Source organism: Tupaia chinensis, unplaced genomic scaffold (genome assembly GCF_000334495.1).
Source record: "Tupaia chinensis unplaced genomic scaffold, TupChi_1.0 Scaffold146140_1, whole genome shotgun sequence".
Lineage (NCBI taxonomy): Eukaryota > Metazoa > Chordata > Mammalia > Scandentia > Tupaiidae > Tupaia > Tupaia belangeri.
Window position 1 is genome coordinate 300,048 of NW_006205995.1, and position 18,379 is coordinate 318,426.

General features: G+C 41.7%; 1 protein-coding gene across 1 annotated transcript in view; it reads left to right on the forward strand.

Annotated features, from left to right (window-relative positions):
- Positions 1 to 7,142, forward strand: part of ONECUT1 (one cut homeobox 1) — a 44,337-nt gene extending 37,195 nt beyond the window's left edge. The window contains exon 3 of the mRNA XM_014584249.1: positions 2,977 to 7,142. Within this exon, the coding sequence (XP_014439735.1) occupies positions 2,977 to 3,269 (293 nt within the window). The 3' untranslated portion in view covers positions 3,270 to 7,142. The remainder of the gene's footprint in view (positions 1 to 2,976) is intronic.
- Positions 7,143 to 18,379: the final 11,237 nt, after the last annotated feature.

Here is an 18,379-nt window from a genome sequence, read left to right on the forward strand (position 1 = left end):
CCGGACCACGGTCCTTCAGAAAAAAACCTCAAAAAAAAAAAAAAAAAAAAAAAAAAAACTTCCCATAATTTCTCCTGACTCGTAAGATAATTCAGATCTGATCTCCACCTACCCACGAAGCCTTATCTACAGTTTCTTTTTTCCTTGCATGCATCTTTGCCCCATTAATTCCGATCTACTCGTACTTATTAATCTTTCCCAAATGCTGCTCCCCGGACTGGGAGTGACTTTGTCCACCTCTCTCACCCCCAAACCTCTATTCATCATTAAGGTTATCTTTAGCAGCTCCTCTTTTAAACCTGCCTTAATACCCTCAAGCAGAGGTAATATCCTGTAAGCTCTTATACTCCTTTTTTTTAAAAGAATTATTTATTTATTTCCATTTGTTGTTGTTATTATTATTATTATTTAATTTGATCTCCCTCAGGGTGGTGGGTGGGTGTGATTTCTCACTTTCTGTCTCTCTTTGTCTCCCTAGCAAGCACATGTGCCCTATAGCAAAAATAAATAAATAAATAACATCTTTATTTATTTTAAAAAAATTTTTTTTCATTTAACATCTTTCTTAAAAGGGAAAAAAAAGGATTGGATGCTTCTTTAGCTTTCACCCAGTTTGTTTTTTTTTTTTTTTTGAAAGAATTGTTTTATTTTTATCTTTATTATTCTTTTTTATTTTATTTTGGCCAGAGAGGAACAGAGAGAGAGAGAGAGAAAGCAAGCAAGCCACCAGGTCTAGGACTCGAACCACAGTCAGCCATGTGGGAGTCCAGCATGCCTAACCACCATGCCACCTGCCAGCACCATACCCAGTTAGGTCTTCATCTGATCTGATTTCTGAGCTAATCTGTACTACAGAGCACACAAGATTTTAGAACTCTGTCCTGCAGGATCTGGAACAGCGAGCAGTGGAAGGCAGGGACAGGCAGAGGAGCAGAGCTACCCGGGGAAAGCACAGAGGCTGAGCGTAGCCAGAGCCCAGGAACTATTAGCAAGGAATCGAGAACCCAGAGTAAAGGTGAAGCAGGACCCCCCAACCAGCAGGGCAGCCAGCTGGAGGTATAAGGTATACAAGGGTGGCAGTCCCTGCTCCTACCAAGAAGCACTCCCCTCCTCTCGCTATGAGAGTGATAGCACAACCAACCAGACATGAAGGTGGCTGTGCCTGTTCCCAAAGGCCTCGACGGGGCTGAGAGGTAGCCATCTGATTGGCGACAGAGCAGGGGCTTGTCTGAGAGCTGTGTTTGCATAACCAGAGCATTACTTTCTCTTGGGGGTGTGATTATTAGGGATGGCTATAGCCATTGATTGAGGATGTACATAGAAAGGTGAGACGGTATTGCTAGCATGCAGCCCTTAGTGCTCTTTGGCAGGTGGAAGCTAGCAGTCACATTAGACTGGAAAGATGAGAAACCCTGGTCCAGCACCAAACCGTGGGGCCTGAGGACCCCACTGGAATGAGGCCCCAGAATAGCTCTAGCAGCTGACGAGCAGCGTTATGATTCCGTCCTAGAAAGTGTGGGCAGGGGATGTGCCTTCTCCATGGGGACTGGGTAAGGGAGAAGGGAGATTCTAACAGCAAGACTTCCGTATAGAGCAGAAGTTGTCACGCAGAGACCTCAAAGGAGAGCATGGACTAGCTTGACAGGTTTAGCCTTGATGGCAAGGAAGACAGATTTGTTCACTCCTCCACACTTCCTGGTTCCACCAAAGAATCAGAGGAAGACTTTGATGGGCATGACAGGACACTGTGTACAGGGTGTTCTCACAGAGCTTCCTGAAAAGCAAACAAAAAAGAGAAGAAGGGGGGAAAATGCAGTTCCTTTTATTATGTTTTTAGACTTTAAATTAGGCTCTTAATCATCTACCGCTAGCATACTTGTAAACCTGTAGAGGGCTCCAGCCACAGCTTCCTGACAATACTCTGTGTTTGTAAAGTGAGCATAAACGTTTACATATGCTATTTCTTACCACCACCCAGTAAGGCAGGTATTCTTTTTTTTTAATTTTTAAGAATTATTTTATTTAACTGTATTTATTTATTTATTTTAATTTGACCAGACAGGGACAGAGAGAGAGAGAGAAAGTGAGAAAACAAGCCTCCAGGTCCGGGACTTGAACCATGGTTGACCGTGTGGGTGTCCAGCACTCTTAACCACCACATCACCAGCCAGTGCCTTAAAAACATATTTTATTTTATTTAACTTTTTTTTTTGGAGAGGTTTTCACTATAGGGCGCATGCGCTCACCAGACAGACAGAGAGAGACATAGAGACAGAAAGCAAGAAATCACCCCCCCCCAGGGGGGATGGTCACGCCGCAATCCCTTCTCCTCCATTCTCCTCTTGGGATCTTGGGCATGCACGCACACATGCCCGGCGTGAGTTTTAAGCCACCGGGTCCGGGACGCGAACTGCAGTCAACTACGTGGGAGTCCAGCGACATAGCCATTACGCTAACTGCTGGTTCCCTTAACTTTTTTATTTTATTTATTTATTTATTTTAATTTGACCAGAGACAGATAGAGTGAGAGAGAGAGAGAGGGAAAGTGAGAAGGCAAGCTGCCAGGACCCTGACTTGAACTGTGGTCGGCTGTGTGGGAGTCCAGTGTCCTTAACCATCATGCCACTTGCCAGCCCCAAAGCAGTTATTCTTATATCCATTTTATAAATGTAGAAATGAAAGTTCAGAGTGATAATCTCATTTAGCCAGAGGAGGAATTTGAGGCCCAGATCCTTCCTTCTCACCAAGGACAAAGAACAGATACTTGTCCAAACCAGAGCCAAGGCCAAGTCTTCCAGAACTCCATTTGCATCCCAATTCTCATTCTTTCATTGCACTTCCCTCCTAGTCCCCTGTGCTTACATCAGAGATTAGCAGACAGAAAGCAGGTCAGAGGATGGGCTAACAAATGTTACTGACCCTACCTTCTTAGTCTTGGTTCTCTTTTGTTCTAATGTCTTCTGTGCTTCTTTGCAGCATGCAAAAGGAAAGAGCAGGAACACGGGAAGGATAGAGGCAACACACCCAAAAAGCCCAGGTTGGTCTTCACAGATGTCCAGCGTCGAACTCTACATGCAATATTCAAGGAGAATAAGCGTCCATCCAAAGAATTGCAAATCACCATTTCCCAGCAGCTGGGGTTGGAGCTGAGCACCGTCAGCAACTTCTTCATGAATGCGAGGAGGAGGAGTCTGGACAAGTGGCAGGACGAGGGCAGCTCCAATTCAGGCAACTCATCTTCTTCATCAAGCACTTGTACCAAAGCATGAAGGAAGAACCACAAACTAAAACCTCGGTGGAAAAGCTTTAAATTAAAAAAAAAAAAATTTTTAAAGACCAAGACCTCAAGATAGCAGGTTTATACTTAGAAATATTTGAAGAAAAAAAAAAAAAGTCTTATTTATAGTCCAAAGAAACCAAAGACTTAGCTCACCTGCATTCTGACTTTGTTTGGAGACACACACACTTCAGCGGGGCGACGACTTGGCAAGAAAATTTATGAGCAGGAAAACACCACTGGATCTCACACCTTCAATCCATGATCATTTTCACTGTGCTTGGCTGGTTAGTGGTTGGGAGCATGGTGATTCTGAGCTGTTGAGTGGACATCATTTAAGATTGGACTTTTCTCATCTGTACTACCACACCATGAAGGTGTATGGTGTCTCAGTACTGTGCACAGATGTGTGCATGTGTACACACACACACACACACACACATGCACTACCAGTGGTTAGGGACTTAGGCAGGGCTGGTCTTCAGGAAGGGTTGTGCCATAGGGGTGCGACCAACACGGGGTGGAGTTGTCTGAGTTCTGATTAGGAGTCTGATGTTGCTTGTCTAGCCTAGCGTTTGAACCTGCCAGGCCCGCAACCTCCATGCAGATTCAAACCCAGCAAAGAAACTTTGAATGACACCTAAACCAGTGCATTCTCTTTGTTTGTTAAGGAATGTTCAGATATTTTTTAAGAAATGAAACAAGAGTCCATCCATTAAAAAAAATAATCACCTAGGTACCAAAGAACACACTTAATATTATAGTGCAGGTATTTTATTGCAATGATTTTAATAACCAAAGCTATTTTTACACAAGATACTATGTAAAGTTATACGTATGAACTGATCTAGCTGTAATACACACGCCACATAGAATCATGACTATTATTTATGACTCTTGACGCATTTGAAATATGAGTTTTCAGAACTGGCAAGAAAGAATGTAGCTTCAGGGAAGCAATTACTGTCATGGCAGAGAGGCCGATCCAGTACACACGTACATCCGAATGGCACACTCCTTTTCAGGGTCCATAAATGTCACCTCGGTAGAGAGAACGACATGATTCCATAATCTGTTCATAGCAAAGAAAACCTGGCATCTTTCCAAAGCAAACCGCCACCCATACACTAGAAAATGAAGTCTAACAGGGCAGGTTGATTTAGAAATCTGTTCAAAGTCAGGCTCTTTAGTACAAAAATAAAATCCTTATACTTAGATTACTTTGACTTCAGTTTGCTTTACACAGTTGGCATCATCTAGTTTTTTAAAAGGCTTTACTAACACCCAAAAGTAGCAGCCCAATGTTATTCTGAAAATGAAATGTCCAATATTTGCAACCATCCCAAAAAGCAATCAGACTGATTTTATTGTCAATTCCAGATAGTTTATGGCTTAAACATCCATAAAATAGCAGGTGCCACTGAATAATGGTGGAATTGGTAGAACTGCATAGTAAAAACCAGTTTTACTGGAAGATAGACTTATAGGTATTAAGTAATTTATGTCACTAAGCATAGCCTCCAAAGCATTCTACATTCTTTCTTGCTAATTGCATGAAGCTGGCAGCTTTATAATATAGATTTCATTCTCTAACAAGAACTGAAAAAACCTAGACCCGAGCCTCCAAACACAAAATTTTAAATCTTTATTTTTCCTAATAACTGGAGCTATAGAAACCAATGCCAAAAGAGGGGGAGGGGTAAATAAAATTGTACTCTGATACCCCAGTGAATCACTTGATTCCCAGAAAAATTCTCTCTATAAATTCATTTGAATTATAATTTATATAAGTGGATGCCTATTGTACCATTAGGTAAAGAATTGGATACTCTTCGTTAATGACCACACCAAACTAGAAAGATATAATTAAACGTTATCCTAACAATAAGTTGTTTATTGAGATTCATTACAATGCCACAGGAGAGAGAAATGAAACCATCCTACACAAGACCTAACTTCATAGGATGAAGCCTCCCCATCTTGTCTAGGTCTAAAACAGGTAACACCCTAGAAATGTAAACTAACCCAACCAGCCACCTGGCTCTCTCCCTCATGTCTATCATAGAACGGGGACAAGAAACCAACATGCACTTCTCCTTTGATGAAATACTGCATTTGTCTTGACATACTTTGTCTTAGTAACTTTTTTCATTTCACCCAGAATACCAGCTTAAGATTTTCCCTTCTAAATATGGCACAATTATAGTTCAGCCGTTAAAAGAAACCATTTAAATGGCCACCCTTCAAGGTTTGCTAAAAATATAATCTCGTCAATGACATAAACAAAAAGAAACAGAACTGATTATTGTTTCCTCTCTCTCCAGGAATGGAGAAATGAGAGGGCTAAAGGGACAGCTATAAAGTATATTTATACATTAGCAGGAAGGAAAGCCTTATTTGCTTAAAACATGGGATTTTCAAATGCAGGGAAATTTAAGCTGTGTCTACACACATCTTACCAAATTCAATACTCCAGAAAAAATCAAAGTTGAATTCAGCCAACCACGGTTTTTTTTTCCTTTTTTTTCTTTGCTTTGTCTTACTCTATTACCTCCCAATGAATACATTTTGCATTTTGCATTTTTGACCAATTATTTTGATATTGTGTAGGCACAGTTGCAAAGAATATTTACTACATCTTTAATATTCCATGTAATTTTTTTAAATAACCAGTTATCCTGTTTGCTAACACCAAAGATAATTTCCATACCAGCATTGAATTTGCACCCATTATGCAATTTCAGGGCCTAGAGATATATTTTCTCATAAACAGATGCACAAATCAGAGCCTGAAAAGTGACTTTTTATGTGACTATTTAAGCATACTCACCACCCTTGCTGTTTAGAAATCATAATGGATAAACTCACTTCTCACAAGCAATATACTTATTGTATCAGATAGGACTGATCCTTTACTTGCTTCTGAACTGGCATGTAGGAAAAATGCTTCCATTTTATTCAACTTAGCATTCATGTATGGCTCGAGTGTTTAACCTACCACACCCCACAGAGCAGAGATCATGGGCCATTTGTTCACCCACCCTTTCTCAGTCCTTTCACAAAATTCATCACAGGAAGGTCGTCACCCTTTCATTTGTGTGTCTATTTCAAAACTGCACTTCAAATTTTTTTTTTTTCTGGTAGAATGGAGGTTTAGTCTGTTTTTTAGCCATAAATCATTCAGGTCCTCTCATGACTGGAAGCTTTCCTGAAAGCGGGCCAGGAGGTATGAAGTCTGGATACCTCCCCAAACCCAGACTTCAGTACACGTTCAGGTAAAAGAGTTCTAGATGTCAGGAATTGAGTATTCCAGTCCCTGGGATGCAGCTGAAATAGACCCTAAAGACCAAAGAAAATGTGTAGAAAAATCTGGAAATTCTAACTGAACACGTATGTCACTCACTGTGCCCCCACCCCACCCTACCCCAGAAAAAAGCATACTTTTTTTTTTTTTCAGGAAAATTTAAAAGCACTATGCTACTTTTAATCTCATTCCACTCCCATTGCTACCCCAGGTGAATGACTGTCTTTGCAGGTTAAATGCAAACTTTGCTATACCAAAGAGTCCTAGGACATTTTCACATGAGCTATAAAGGCATTTTCCCTAAGAAAGGTCCTCCCTTCTTTGTACATAAAGGATGAAAACTATGCATTTAGCAAACAAAGAGAAAGCACTTCTCCCTTTTCTATCTAGTTGTTTAGGGTGCATTCAAACTCCAGAGGCTGTTTGGAAACATGTTTGGCCTTCTGGGTTGTAACTGTGGTGTGGTTAGCTTTCCAGTGCATTTGGTAACTATTTCCTATATAGTAAGGACAAAGAAGCAGAAGGTAAGAAATAGCTACTTCCACGTGTAAAAAAAAAAAAGAAAAAAAGAAAAAAAAGAAAAAAAAAGTAAAAGATCTACTATTTATAGTGTGAACCAAAGACGCTACCTCACTCAATTTCCATTGGTGATTTTAATCACATTGATGATACCAAAGAATACCAAAGATATTTGCGTGCACGGCCTTGGTCTGCAGAGGGAACTCCACCCTTCCCCTTCCCCTACCTCCTCTCCCCTCCTCACTTCACTCAGTGCGTAAACCTGTCTTCATTCTTAATAATGATACAATAATGATGACAACAACATTAGGAAATACTCCTCTTATTACTGCTAGTTCTTGTAAATCTCTAGGCAAACATGTTGCTAACTTTGTAAACTCCTAGGACGAGTGCCTTGCTTCAACCAAAGTGTTAAACCGCTGTTGACCTCTCTCACCTTATACTCTTTGAATACCTCAGCCTCTTAGAAAGGCCCCTAAAAAAAAAAAAAAAAAAAAAGGAATAATTATTCACCGTGGTGCTTTTTCCGTGCAACCATGCAATGAAACTTTCTTTGATACCAAAGGATGACTTTTTTTTTTTTCCCAATTTCTTGCTGATAAACCAAAGCTCCTCCTCCTCAATCCCTCTTGACGTCCCCAGTTCCCACTTCACCGGGTCCCTTTACCAGACAGGCCGTGCATGACTTTTACCGATTCCTCCAAATACCTCATAGTAATAACGTTTTAGGGTTATGTTGTATAGAGAGTCTATGTGATAAGGCAGAACTTACTAGTTTGATAATTGTTAAGGTTACTTTAAAAAAAAAAACTTTATAATTCTTATTTATTTTGTAGTTTGTACGTTTTGGGCTGTTCCCTCTCCCCTCCCTTTGGTTTGGGGTTTATTTTCTTGGCAAAACTGCTCTGTTGCTCAAGGAAGACTTAATTTCTGGAAATGTTCCCCAGGTGGGTTAAGGGTTGTATAAAAATGCAAGGATGGAATAAGAAATGGTTTTCATTTCGATGGTTACTTAAGAAGTTTTTGTGTTTCATAGAAAATTTTTTTCCTCAGGGTAAAAAAAAAAAAAAAAGGTTCCTATTTTTCTCTATACTGTGCTGTGATTTTTTTTAATTTAATTACATTTTATATGAGCTTATTTAATCACTGCTTTAATTTATGACTGTGTAGTTTTAAAAATGTATATAGTAGAATCAAAATGGCCAAAGCTTTACGTTACAATCTTTTCGTTCTTGATGCTAAGATAAGCTGAAGGCAAGAGCTTCTCTTAACTGCAGGGTGTTTCTTTAGCTTTTCCTTAGTAGGCACTTCCACGTGTGCTGTGAACACTGCCAGGCTCCCCCCCAAAAGAAAACTTGTACATGCCAAAATAAGTGTTTCCAGGTAGTCCTTTTGTCATTTAGAAAGAAGAAAGGCATTATTCATGTTCTTGTTTTAATTTATTAATTTTATTACTTTTTTTTAGGAAAGATTACTTTGCAGGTCAGACCTGAAATACTTTTTTTTTAATGTTTCAAAGCACAGGCATTTGTGAGATACTTTGCCACTTTACTGTGATTTTTTTTTTTTAACCATCCATGTGGGTATGAGAAGTAGAGTGCAAAAACACAGAGACAAGCTAACTTGAATTTGGAAATCCTCTAAAATTTCCCAAATTTCTGAATTGCTTCAAGGCAGGGGGCCAGGCATAGAGACCAGGTACCTTCTGCAAAGCTGAGAAGTATAATGACTTCAAGCCCTTCCAGAGAAAGTCAGGGCAGGAGAACAGCTGATTCAGGCCCTGCTTCTCTGGCCAGGTCATGGAGGAAGCAAATACATCATACTCAGCCTCGGCTACTCATCAAATTTAAGGAAAAAAAAACTTTTTCAAGTTACATATTTTTCACCACATCTGTTTCTTGGTATCTGCTACCCATGATTAACCCCTTCTGCTGCTCTTACTCCTAACAAAATTGGCAGAATTCAAGTGTTGGGGTCCCCGGGGTGACTATACCCCAGATCCATTGCAGTTTGTCTCTTGTCACTCTTCATCTTCCCACGAGTCTTCTTTCCCACGCCAAAGATGCTGCCTGCCTGCCCAGGCCCCCAGATCCACGGCTTGGCTAAACTTAGCACACACAGAATTCGAGACTGAGTAGTGACATCCTCAGAGAAGCTGGTGCCCGCTCTTTTGTTTGATTTTGCTGAAATAAGTTGCTTCAACTCGATGTCCGAAACCCGTAGATGTAAATACGTTCCCTCTCGAGACAAGAATTTGATCTTCTTTTCTTTTGCAGGGGTGTTTGGGGTGGGGAAGGAAAAGGGAGGGCTTAGACTTCAGGTCAAATGTTACATTTTCTTAGAAACATTTTTATACTCATTGTGTATTTGACTAGGGCAATAAATCTGCTCTGAGTTGCAGGGCCATTCAGTGCTCTCTCAGTAAGCATTGACCAATTTTTTTAATACAAGTGTCATGCGGGAGTTACAGAAAACCCAGGAAAGTGGCTGAGGAGTCGGCTTTTACCATCAGCATCGAAGCGCTGAGCAGAGTTGTGTTTATGAAGTCACATTTTCCGTTTCTGTGTTAGTCTTGATTTTCTTTTTCTTTTTTTTTTTCCTCTTTTTTTTGGGGGTATGTTCTGCATTTATTACATAATCATTGTGGGCTCATTTTCGATTTGCCGTCTGAACCAAGTGACGAGTATTTTTTAAAAAAATTAATAATAATAAACTTTAAAACATTGTCTTCCACTTGCTTCGGTCTTCATATGTCCCTGTGTTTATTATTGTCCCGTCTGAATCAGCCCATCTGTCACTTACAGAGACCTGTCCCTTCCCTCTTTTTCTATTTTTCAGTACACCTTGACCTTAGCCATCATTTGAGTGTGATTCAGTTTCCCTGTTCAAGTTAGCTTGATGGTTTATTATGTAAGGAGGGTGCCTAAGACAATCATCAGGTAAAAATAAGAATAAAATTTTTAAAAAGATCAGTAGAGTAGAAAAATCTTCCAAGAGCAGAGGGAGTTCTTCCTTAGCAACGAAAAACAAAAACCAACCAACAAAAAAAGGTAAACACGTAATTAATTCATGAAAAACCTAACCACGAGGGGCTTAGAAGATTTTTGATAAAAGACAAATGTTGCTGTCATTTTCTTTGTCAATTAGAAAACAGTGGTAGTTTCTACGTTGCATTTACATTTCAGACTAAACGATTATTGTACCCAGTTATGGTTGTTTGCTAATATTTTGTCTCTCTCTCTTTCTCTCTGTCCAATGCTTCTTCTGTATTTTTGTGCGTAGCAACGAAAAGTGTAATGCACTAGGCATTATTCTGGCTCGTTTATGAGTATCTCCTGTACTGCATTAAGGTTTCGTTCATTTTTTTTAAGCTTCGCTACTGTTCTCACTCTATGCCGTGCAATATCATCTGCTGTGTTTGCTAAGCAAAAAAGAAAAAAAGAAAAAAAAGCAAGTGATGACGTCATCATGCTTTTCAGTGTTAAAATGTTTCAGCATTTATGTAGTCACCAAAATGTAGTAAATAAAATGTTGGATTTTCCAGCACTTTAAATTTAGACAACTCTTGCCTTCTTTTGTTTTTATTCTACCTGCAATCCTAATTGCATAGCTCACGGATTTTCTTTGGAGGAAGGGTGAAGCTGAGAGGACAGCGTGTTCGAGAACAAAAGCCAGCTCCGTGGTTAAAGGAAGATTCAGGGCAAACAGAAAGAAAGGAAAAATAGAAGGTGGTGTTAGTGAAGCAAGAGCATGTTTGTATTATCACTTTTTTAATTCTCAGAGGGCGCATGCACTCACCAGGGAGGGATGGAGAAAGCACCTTCCAATGGGGCATGGTCCCCACAATCCCTTCTCCATTTCTCCAACCTGTCAGAATGTCCTGCACAGACATGCACCCACTGTGTTTTTCAAGCTGCCAGGGCCAAGATTCAAACCTTAGTCAGCCATGTGGGACATCCCTCCCTTAACCACTAGGCTATGAGACCAGCCCAGGAGGGTGTCTGTAAATGGAAGTAGAATATTCTATTTCCAGAGGTTAGTCGTTTATGTTAACCTAATTGACTCTCAGAGGAAAAAGAAATTATCGTTAGAGAGAATGTTCTTCAGTGAGACCAGCAGATGGTGTAATGGTTACATTGCTGGACTCCCACATAGTCGACTGCAATTCGAGTCCCAGACCTGGCAGCTTAAAACTCACACCAGGCACGTGTAGCATGCATGCCCAAGATCCCAAGAGGAGAATGAAGGAGAAGGGATTGTGGCTTGGCCATCCCTCCTGGGGGGTGATTTATCGCTGTCTCCCTGTCTCTCTGGCAAGCTCACATGCTCGATAGCAAAAATCTCTCATTAAAAACAAAGTGCTCCCCAGTAAAAGGAACTGTGTGCATATGCAGGTGTGTTTATGTCTGTGTATCTCTAGAGCCAGGGTAGTGCTGGGAAGTCTGTCTGCTTTTATTTCATAGACCACGATAACTGATCGAGAAGCCTGGCTTAGAGAAAGGGAAACCAGGTTTGGATTTCCTCTGTGCTGATCACTACTTAGGTGAACTGGGACAAATTACTTAATTTCCCTAGGTCTCAGTTACCTTATCTGTAAAACTGGCATAAACATATGTGTTACAGGCTTGTTAAGATTAGAAATTAGAAGTAAGTAAAGCTTAGCACAGTATCTGGCATATAATCCTTGATAAATCTTGGCCATTTTTATTATCAATAATTATCTTAAAATGCAGATTTTTCTTCCAATTAAAAAAACTAATTTAAAGTTGTTCACGTTTTTACTTTAAGAACAGGACTGCTTTCTCAACATCATTCCAGTACTTGCGCTATATTCTCCAAAGGTGATGGTGGTGGGGGTGCTGCCCAATGAAATGTGAATAAGACGCTCTCAAGGGTTCGAGAGGGTTGGCCCGGGAGAGGCTCCCAGGTGAGTGGACAAGTACTAGGACTCCCGAAGGGAAGAAATAAATATTGCCTGAAATACATTTTTCTATCTTTTTCTTTTTTAAAAAATTTATCAGAGAGTGCATGCTCTCAACACAGAGACAGAGGGAGGAGGAGAAAGTACCTCCCAGTGGGGCATGGCCCACTGCAATCCCTTTTCCTCCTTTTTTCCCTCCAGTCAGGATTTTTAGTACACACACACTGTGTTTTTCAAGCCACTGGGATTCAGACTGCACGGCCAGCTACGTGGGATGAGATCCCTGAACCACCATGGGCTGATCGTAGAAGTTTCTGAGGGAAGAGTTAATTTGAAACTTTACAAAGGAAGAACTCCTGGAGGCCTCCTGGACACTGTTCTCTGAATCCTTCAACTGCTAGAGCCTTTAGGAGGTCAACTAATTTAGGTAGATTTGGAAAGCCCGCAGGGAAAACCTGAGGAGGCTAAGAGTACCTGGGGAGGGTGTTAGAAAGGAAACCTGGAGGCAGAAAAGCTAGAAGAAAATTGGAAGCCTACTACATGGGGTCAGTATTTCTCTTATCTCTGGAAAAAATTTTTTTTAAAAAAACTATCAAAATTTAACTGGTGTCAATTCTTTCTAAACAAATTTTCTCCTCTTTCTTTCTTTCTTCTTTTCATTTGCCAGAGGTGTATGCTTACCAGAGGTAGGGAGAGGGAGAAAGCACCCCACGGTTATGCTGCAATCCATTTTTCTTCCATTTCTCCATCCTGTTGGTTTTTGAGGCATGCATGCATACATACCTGGTGTGTCTTTTAAGCCACCAGGGCCATGGTTTAAACCATAGTCAGCCACGTGGGATCCACTCCCTTAACCAAGAGGCTGCAGGGCCCACCCTAAAGCAGTATTTTCTGTTTTGTTTTGTTTGTTACTGTAGGGTGCATACACTCACAAGAAAAAGAGAAAGAAAGATAATGAGGTTTAGAGGGAGAGCAGAAATTTATAAATCACCCCCCACACACACCACACACACACACAAGGGATGGCCACACCACAGTCCCTTCTCCACTCTCCTCTCAGGATCTTGAGCATGCACAAGCAAACAGCATGACTCTCAGGCCACTGGGCCTGGTACTTAAACCACACAGTTGGCCGGTGGGATCCAGCTGCCCTAACCTCCATACCACCTGATGGCCCCAATTTTTTTCTAAGTATTTCTAACTTACTTAGCAGGGTCTTCACTTCAGTGACTACTTTCATGAAGAACATGATGTGGTCAGTAGATGTACAATGGCATAAAGCGGGCGATAGGAAGAACTCACTGGGCTCTCTGTTCAAGTGTTTAAATGACTTAGTAATTGCAGGGAATATTAAATACTCTCTTACAATATATTCCCAATGGTGCAAGCTCTCCTGATGTCTCTTTCCTCTTTGGAATGACAAAGTAAAACTATAGCACAAGTCAAGTCAAAGGATGGCATTTTCTTTTCTTTCTCTCTTTTTTTTTTTTTTGCTTTAGGGCACAGAGAGAGACAGAAAGCGAGAAATCACCCCCCAGGGAGGATGGCCACGCTGCATTCCCTTCTCCTCTGTTCTCCTCTTGGGATCTTGGGCACACACGCACATGCACCCGGCGTGAGTTTTAAGCCACCGGGTCCGGGACACGAACCGCGGTCAACTACATGGGAATCCAACGACATAGCCATTACGCTAACTGCTGGTCCCAAGGATGGCATTTTCTTTTCTTTCTCTCTTTTTTTTTTTTTTGCTTTAGGGCACAGAGAGAGACAGAAAGCGAGAAATCACCCCCCAGGGAGGATGGCCACGCTGCATTCCCTTCTCCTCTGTTCTCCTCTTGGGATCTTGGGCACACACGCACATGCACCCGGCGTGAGTTTTAAGCCACCGGGTCCGGGACACGAACCGCGGTCAACTACATGGGAATCCAACGACATAGCCATTACGCTAACTGCTGGTCCCAAGGATGGCATTTTCTATCAGCAATATATTGAAAATGAACCTAGGAATAAAACCTTCACATGTACCTTTAACGTTGGGATGTGTTATCACAAAAAGTCCCTAGAAAATCCCTCCACTTGAATTTAATCCATTTGCCACAATCAGGACCACACAACATTTACTGTATCAGCCAGTTCTTTTTTTTTTTTTTTTTTTTTGAGAGAGAGAGAGATTTTTGCTAAGGTCGTGTGTGCTCTCTGGACAGAGACATAAAGTGAGAAATCACCCTCCAGGAGGAATGGCCACACTACAATCCCTTCTCCTCTATTCTTCTCTCAGGTTTTTGGGCATGCTCACACAGGTGCCCAGTGGGAGTTTCAGGCCACCGGTTCCAGGGCTCGAACCATGGTCGACTACATGGGAGTCCAGCAACATAACCATTATGCCATCTGCTGGTCCTGAAATAGGAGTATTTTTGCCTTTATTTTCATCTTTAAGGATCTTTGTTTTAAGGGGGAAAAGGACTGATCTAAAGCCACCTCTCCAAAACAAGAATTAAAGTTAGAGGATACAGCATCTTTTCTTAACCAGCAATCTGAAAAAGCAGGTGCCAAAAACTAACATCCTGGTGGTGAGTTGGCAGAAAATAGACATCTACAGGCTCTCATCAGAGTGTCGATTTCATTTCTGTGTTTCTATCAGCAGCCTTGTGTGCTCTTGGTCTTTTTTTTTTTTTCTTCTTCTTCCTTTTCTTTAAGGATCAAAAGGTTTATTCATTTTCCGAGAGGAGAGGGGGCAGACGTGGAGAGTTGCACTGGCCTGTGCTCCTTGTCTTGCCTGCAGTTTGTGGTCTGTGCTCTCTCCCCCGTCCTAGTAAAAATCCTTTAATCCAGGGCCAGCAGGTGATGTGGTAGTTAGAGCACTGGACTCTCACACAGAATACTGCAGTCTGAGTACCGGATACAGCAACTTGAAAATCACATCGGCTGCATGTGCACACATGCCCAAAATCCCAGGAAAAGAATGGAAGAGAAGGGATTGTGGCATAGCCATCCCCCAGGGTAATGATTTCTCACTTTCCCTCTCACTGTCTCTCCCAGTCTCTCTCGGGTGAGTGCCCATGTCCTATGGCAAAAACCTAAAAAAAAAAAAAAAAGTAGTTAAACCTTTTTGTGGGCATTTTTTGGAAAAAGGAAGACAGTCAGAAACCCCATGTGCTCTTCACTGAGGCCTTCCTTTTGACATAGAAGACTTGTGAAGATAAAAGCTTTGATTCCTGAGTTCCTAAAGGTGTGAATAAAGAGTAATCATGGTTAGGCAAGGAGGACTACTGTTTTTTGGTTTGGTTTGGTTTGGTTTTTAAAGAATTATTTTTTTAAATGTATTCTTTTTTTTTTTTTTTTCCTTTTAATTTGACCAGAGAAAGAGAGAGAGGGAAAATGAGAAAGCAAGCCAACAAGTCTGGGACTCAAACTGTAGTTGACCATGTGGGAGTGTCCAGCGTTGTAACCTCCACACCACCGCTGGTCCTAAGGAGGACTCTTGAAAGAGCTGGTAGAGGGACCAACAGTTGGTGTAATGGCTACTATGTAGCTGGACTCCCATGTAGCCAACCATGGGTCAAGTACTGGACCCAGTGGCTTAAACTCATGCTGGGCGCATATGGTGCGTGCCCAAGATCCCAAGAGGAGAATGGAGGAGAAGGGATTGTGGCGTGGTCATCCCCCCTGGGGGGTGATTTCTCACTTTCTGGCTCTCTGTCTTTCTGGCAAGCGCATGTGCCCTATAGCAAAAACCTCTCCAAAAAAGAAAAAGAAAAAGAAAATAAAGTACATGGGTGTGAGGCACAACCAAAATCTCAGGCTCCTGTTTACTAGGGCCTTTAAAATGTAAGCAGAGCTTGAATTCCACAGACTGCTCTGAATGTTTTTTTTGTTTTTGTGTTTTTTTGTTTTGTATTGTTTCTTTCACATTCCTTATAGTAGAATTCTAATTAAAATGTAGAAGGAAGGGGCCAGGAGATGGTGTGGTGGTTAAGGTGCTAGATTCCTACCTGGATGACCATGGTTCAAGTCCTGGATCTGGCAGTTTAAAAATCACACCAGGCAGAAAACCAGCAGTTAGCGTAATGGCTATGTCGCTGGACTCCCATGCAGTCGACAGCGGTTTGCGTCCTGGACCCGGTGGCTTAAAACTCACACCGGGCACGTGTGCATGCGTGCCCAAGATCCCAAGAGGAGAATGGAGGAGAAGGAATTGCGGCGTGACCATCCCCCCTGGGGGGTGATTTCTCACTTTCTGTCTCTATGTCTCTCTCTGTCTGTCTGGCGAGCGCACGCACCCTATAGCGAAAACCTCTCAAAAAAAAATTTTTTTTTTAAATCACACCAGGCACATGTGCATGTGTGCCCGGGTATGATTTCTCACTTTCCCTTTCTCTCTCTCCCGCTCTTTCTCTGGTAAGCACACGTGTCCTCTGGCAAAAACCAAAAAACAAATTGTAGAAGGAGGGCTGGACCTGTGGCATGGTGGTTAGGTGTTGAGGAGAGGAAGCCAGATCCCACATGACTGACAAGGGTTCAAATCCCACATCATCAGCTTCACACAGAATGCAGGTGAATGTGCCTAGGATCCCAATTGGTGGAAAACTGGAACAAAGGGATTATCTGTAACCAGGCCTAACTGGGGGGCAGGGGGATCTCTCTCTCTCTGTGTCATGCATGTGTCCTGCAGAATAAAAGCTAAAGTAATAAAAGGAAAATGTAGAAGGAAAGACAGAAATAGACCACCAACACAAGGCAAACAAGTACCACAGTAACAGATGCTGTAGGCAAGAACCATTCATGCATATTTAACTCAACACTTGATAATACATGGAAAATACGATACTTGCATAATCTCAAAGTATCACCCCATGATACTTACCACTTACTAATTACAAAAAGAAGAATAGTAACATTACAGGAGAAACCTTACAGGCACCATCTTAACCAAGAAACCAAAGCACCACTTGAGCTAGTAGGTGGTTTGGTGGTTAGGGTGACTGGAGTCCCATGTGACTGACCATGGTTCGAGTCCCAGACTTGGTGGCTTGAAAAATCACACAAGGCATATTTGCATGCAAGCCCAAAAATCTCGAGAGAATAGAGGAGAATGGATTGTGGCACCCCCGGAGGATGATTTCTCACTTAAAAATTTTTTTTCACAAAAACATTAACATCACTATTAAAATAAAACATCAACCCCATGCATCCCCAATAGTAAGCACTAAGAACTCTCACAGTCTTGTCAAAGATAATCATACATTACTTTAACCATGAGAAAATGTCAAACTGAGGGATGTTTTACAAAGTAACTGACCAGTACTCTTCAAAAGTGCAAGGTCAAAAAAAAAAAAAAAGACTGAGAAACCATTACAGAGTGGAAGAGCCCAGGAGACGTGGCAATTAAATATAGCATAGCATCATGGATTTGGTCCTGGGCAGTAAAAGGACATTAGTGGGACCATGGGCAAAATTCAAATAAAGTCTGTAGAAGAGTTAACATATCTAGGTCAGCCCATAACCTAGTGGTTGAGGGAACCAGATTCCACATGACTGACCCACTGGTCCAGTTCAGTACTAGACCCAGTGACTTAAAAAATACACCAAGCATGTGTTTGTGCATGTGTGCTCCAAATCCCTTCAGGGCCAAGAAATGGAAAAGAGACTGCAGAAAGACCATGATTCATGGGGGCTGCATTCTCTCTCTCATCTCTCTGTCTCTGCCTGACAAGGCATGTGCCCTCTGGCAATTAAAAAAATAAAAACATTGTCAGGGCCGGCAGGTGGTGTGTGGCGGTTAAAGGCACTGGATTCCCACATGACCAACCAAGCTTTGAGTCCCGGACCTGGCCATTTGCTTTCTTGCTTTCCTTTCTCTCTCTCTCTCTCTCTGTCTCTGTCTGGTCAAATTAAAATAAATAAATAAATAAATAATAAAAATGAAATTAAATAAATAAGCAATTATTTTAAAAACTAAATAAAAGCATAGTATCAGTATTAATTTTTTTGTTTCTAGCAATTGTACTATGATTATATAAAAGGTTAATATTGACACTTCCATCTCTAGCCCCCTGACCTAAGAGACACGGAGGCAGGGCCCTCCAGCCCCAGCTCCAGGGCCCCCAACCCCAGACATCCTCTCTCTGTTAGCAAGGACTTCCCCTAGCTCTCCAGCAGAGCACACTTCCATCTCCAGCCCCCTGGCCTAAGAGACACGGAGGCAGGGCCCTCCAGCCCCAGCTCCAGCTCCAGGACCTCCAACCCCAGACACCCCCTTGCTAGCCCCCTGTTAGCAAGGTAAGCTTTTTTTTTTCTTTTGTTAATTTCCCACTTCTCCTTACCCCATCAGACTGCCCGCAGCTCTCCAGCAGAGCAC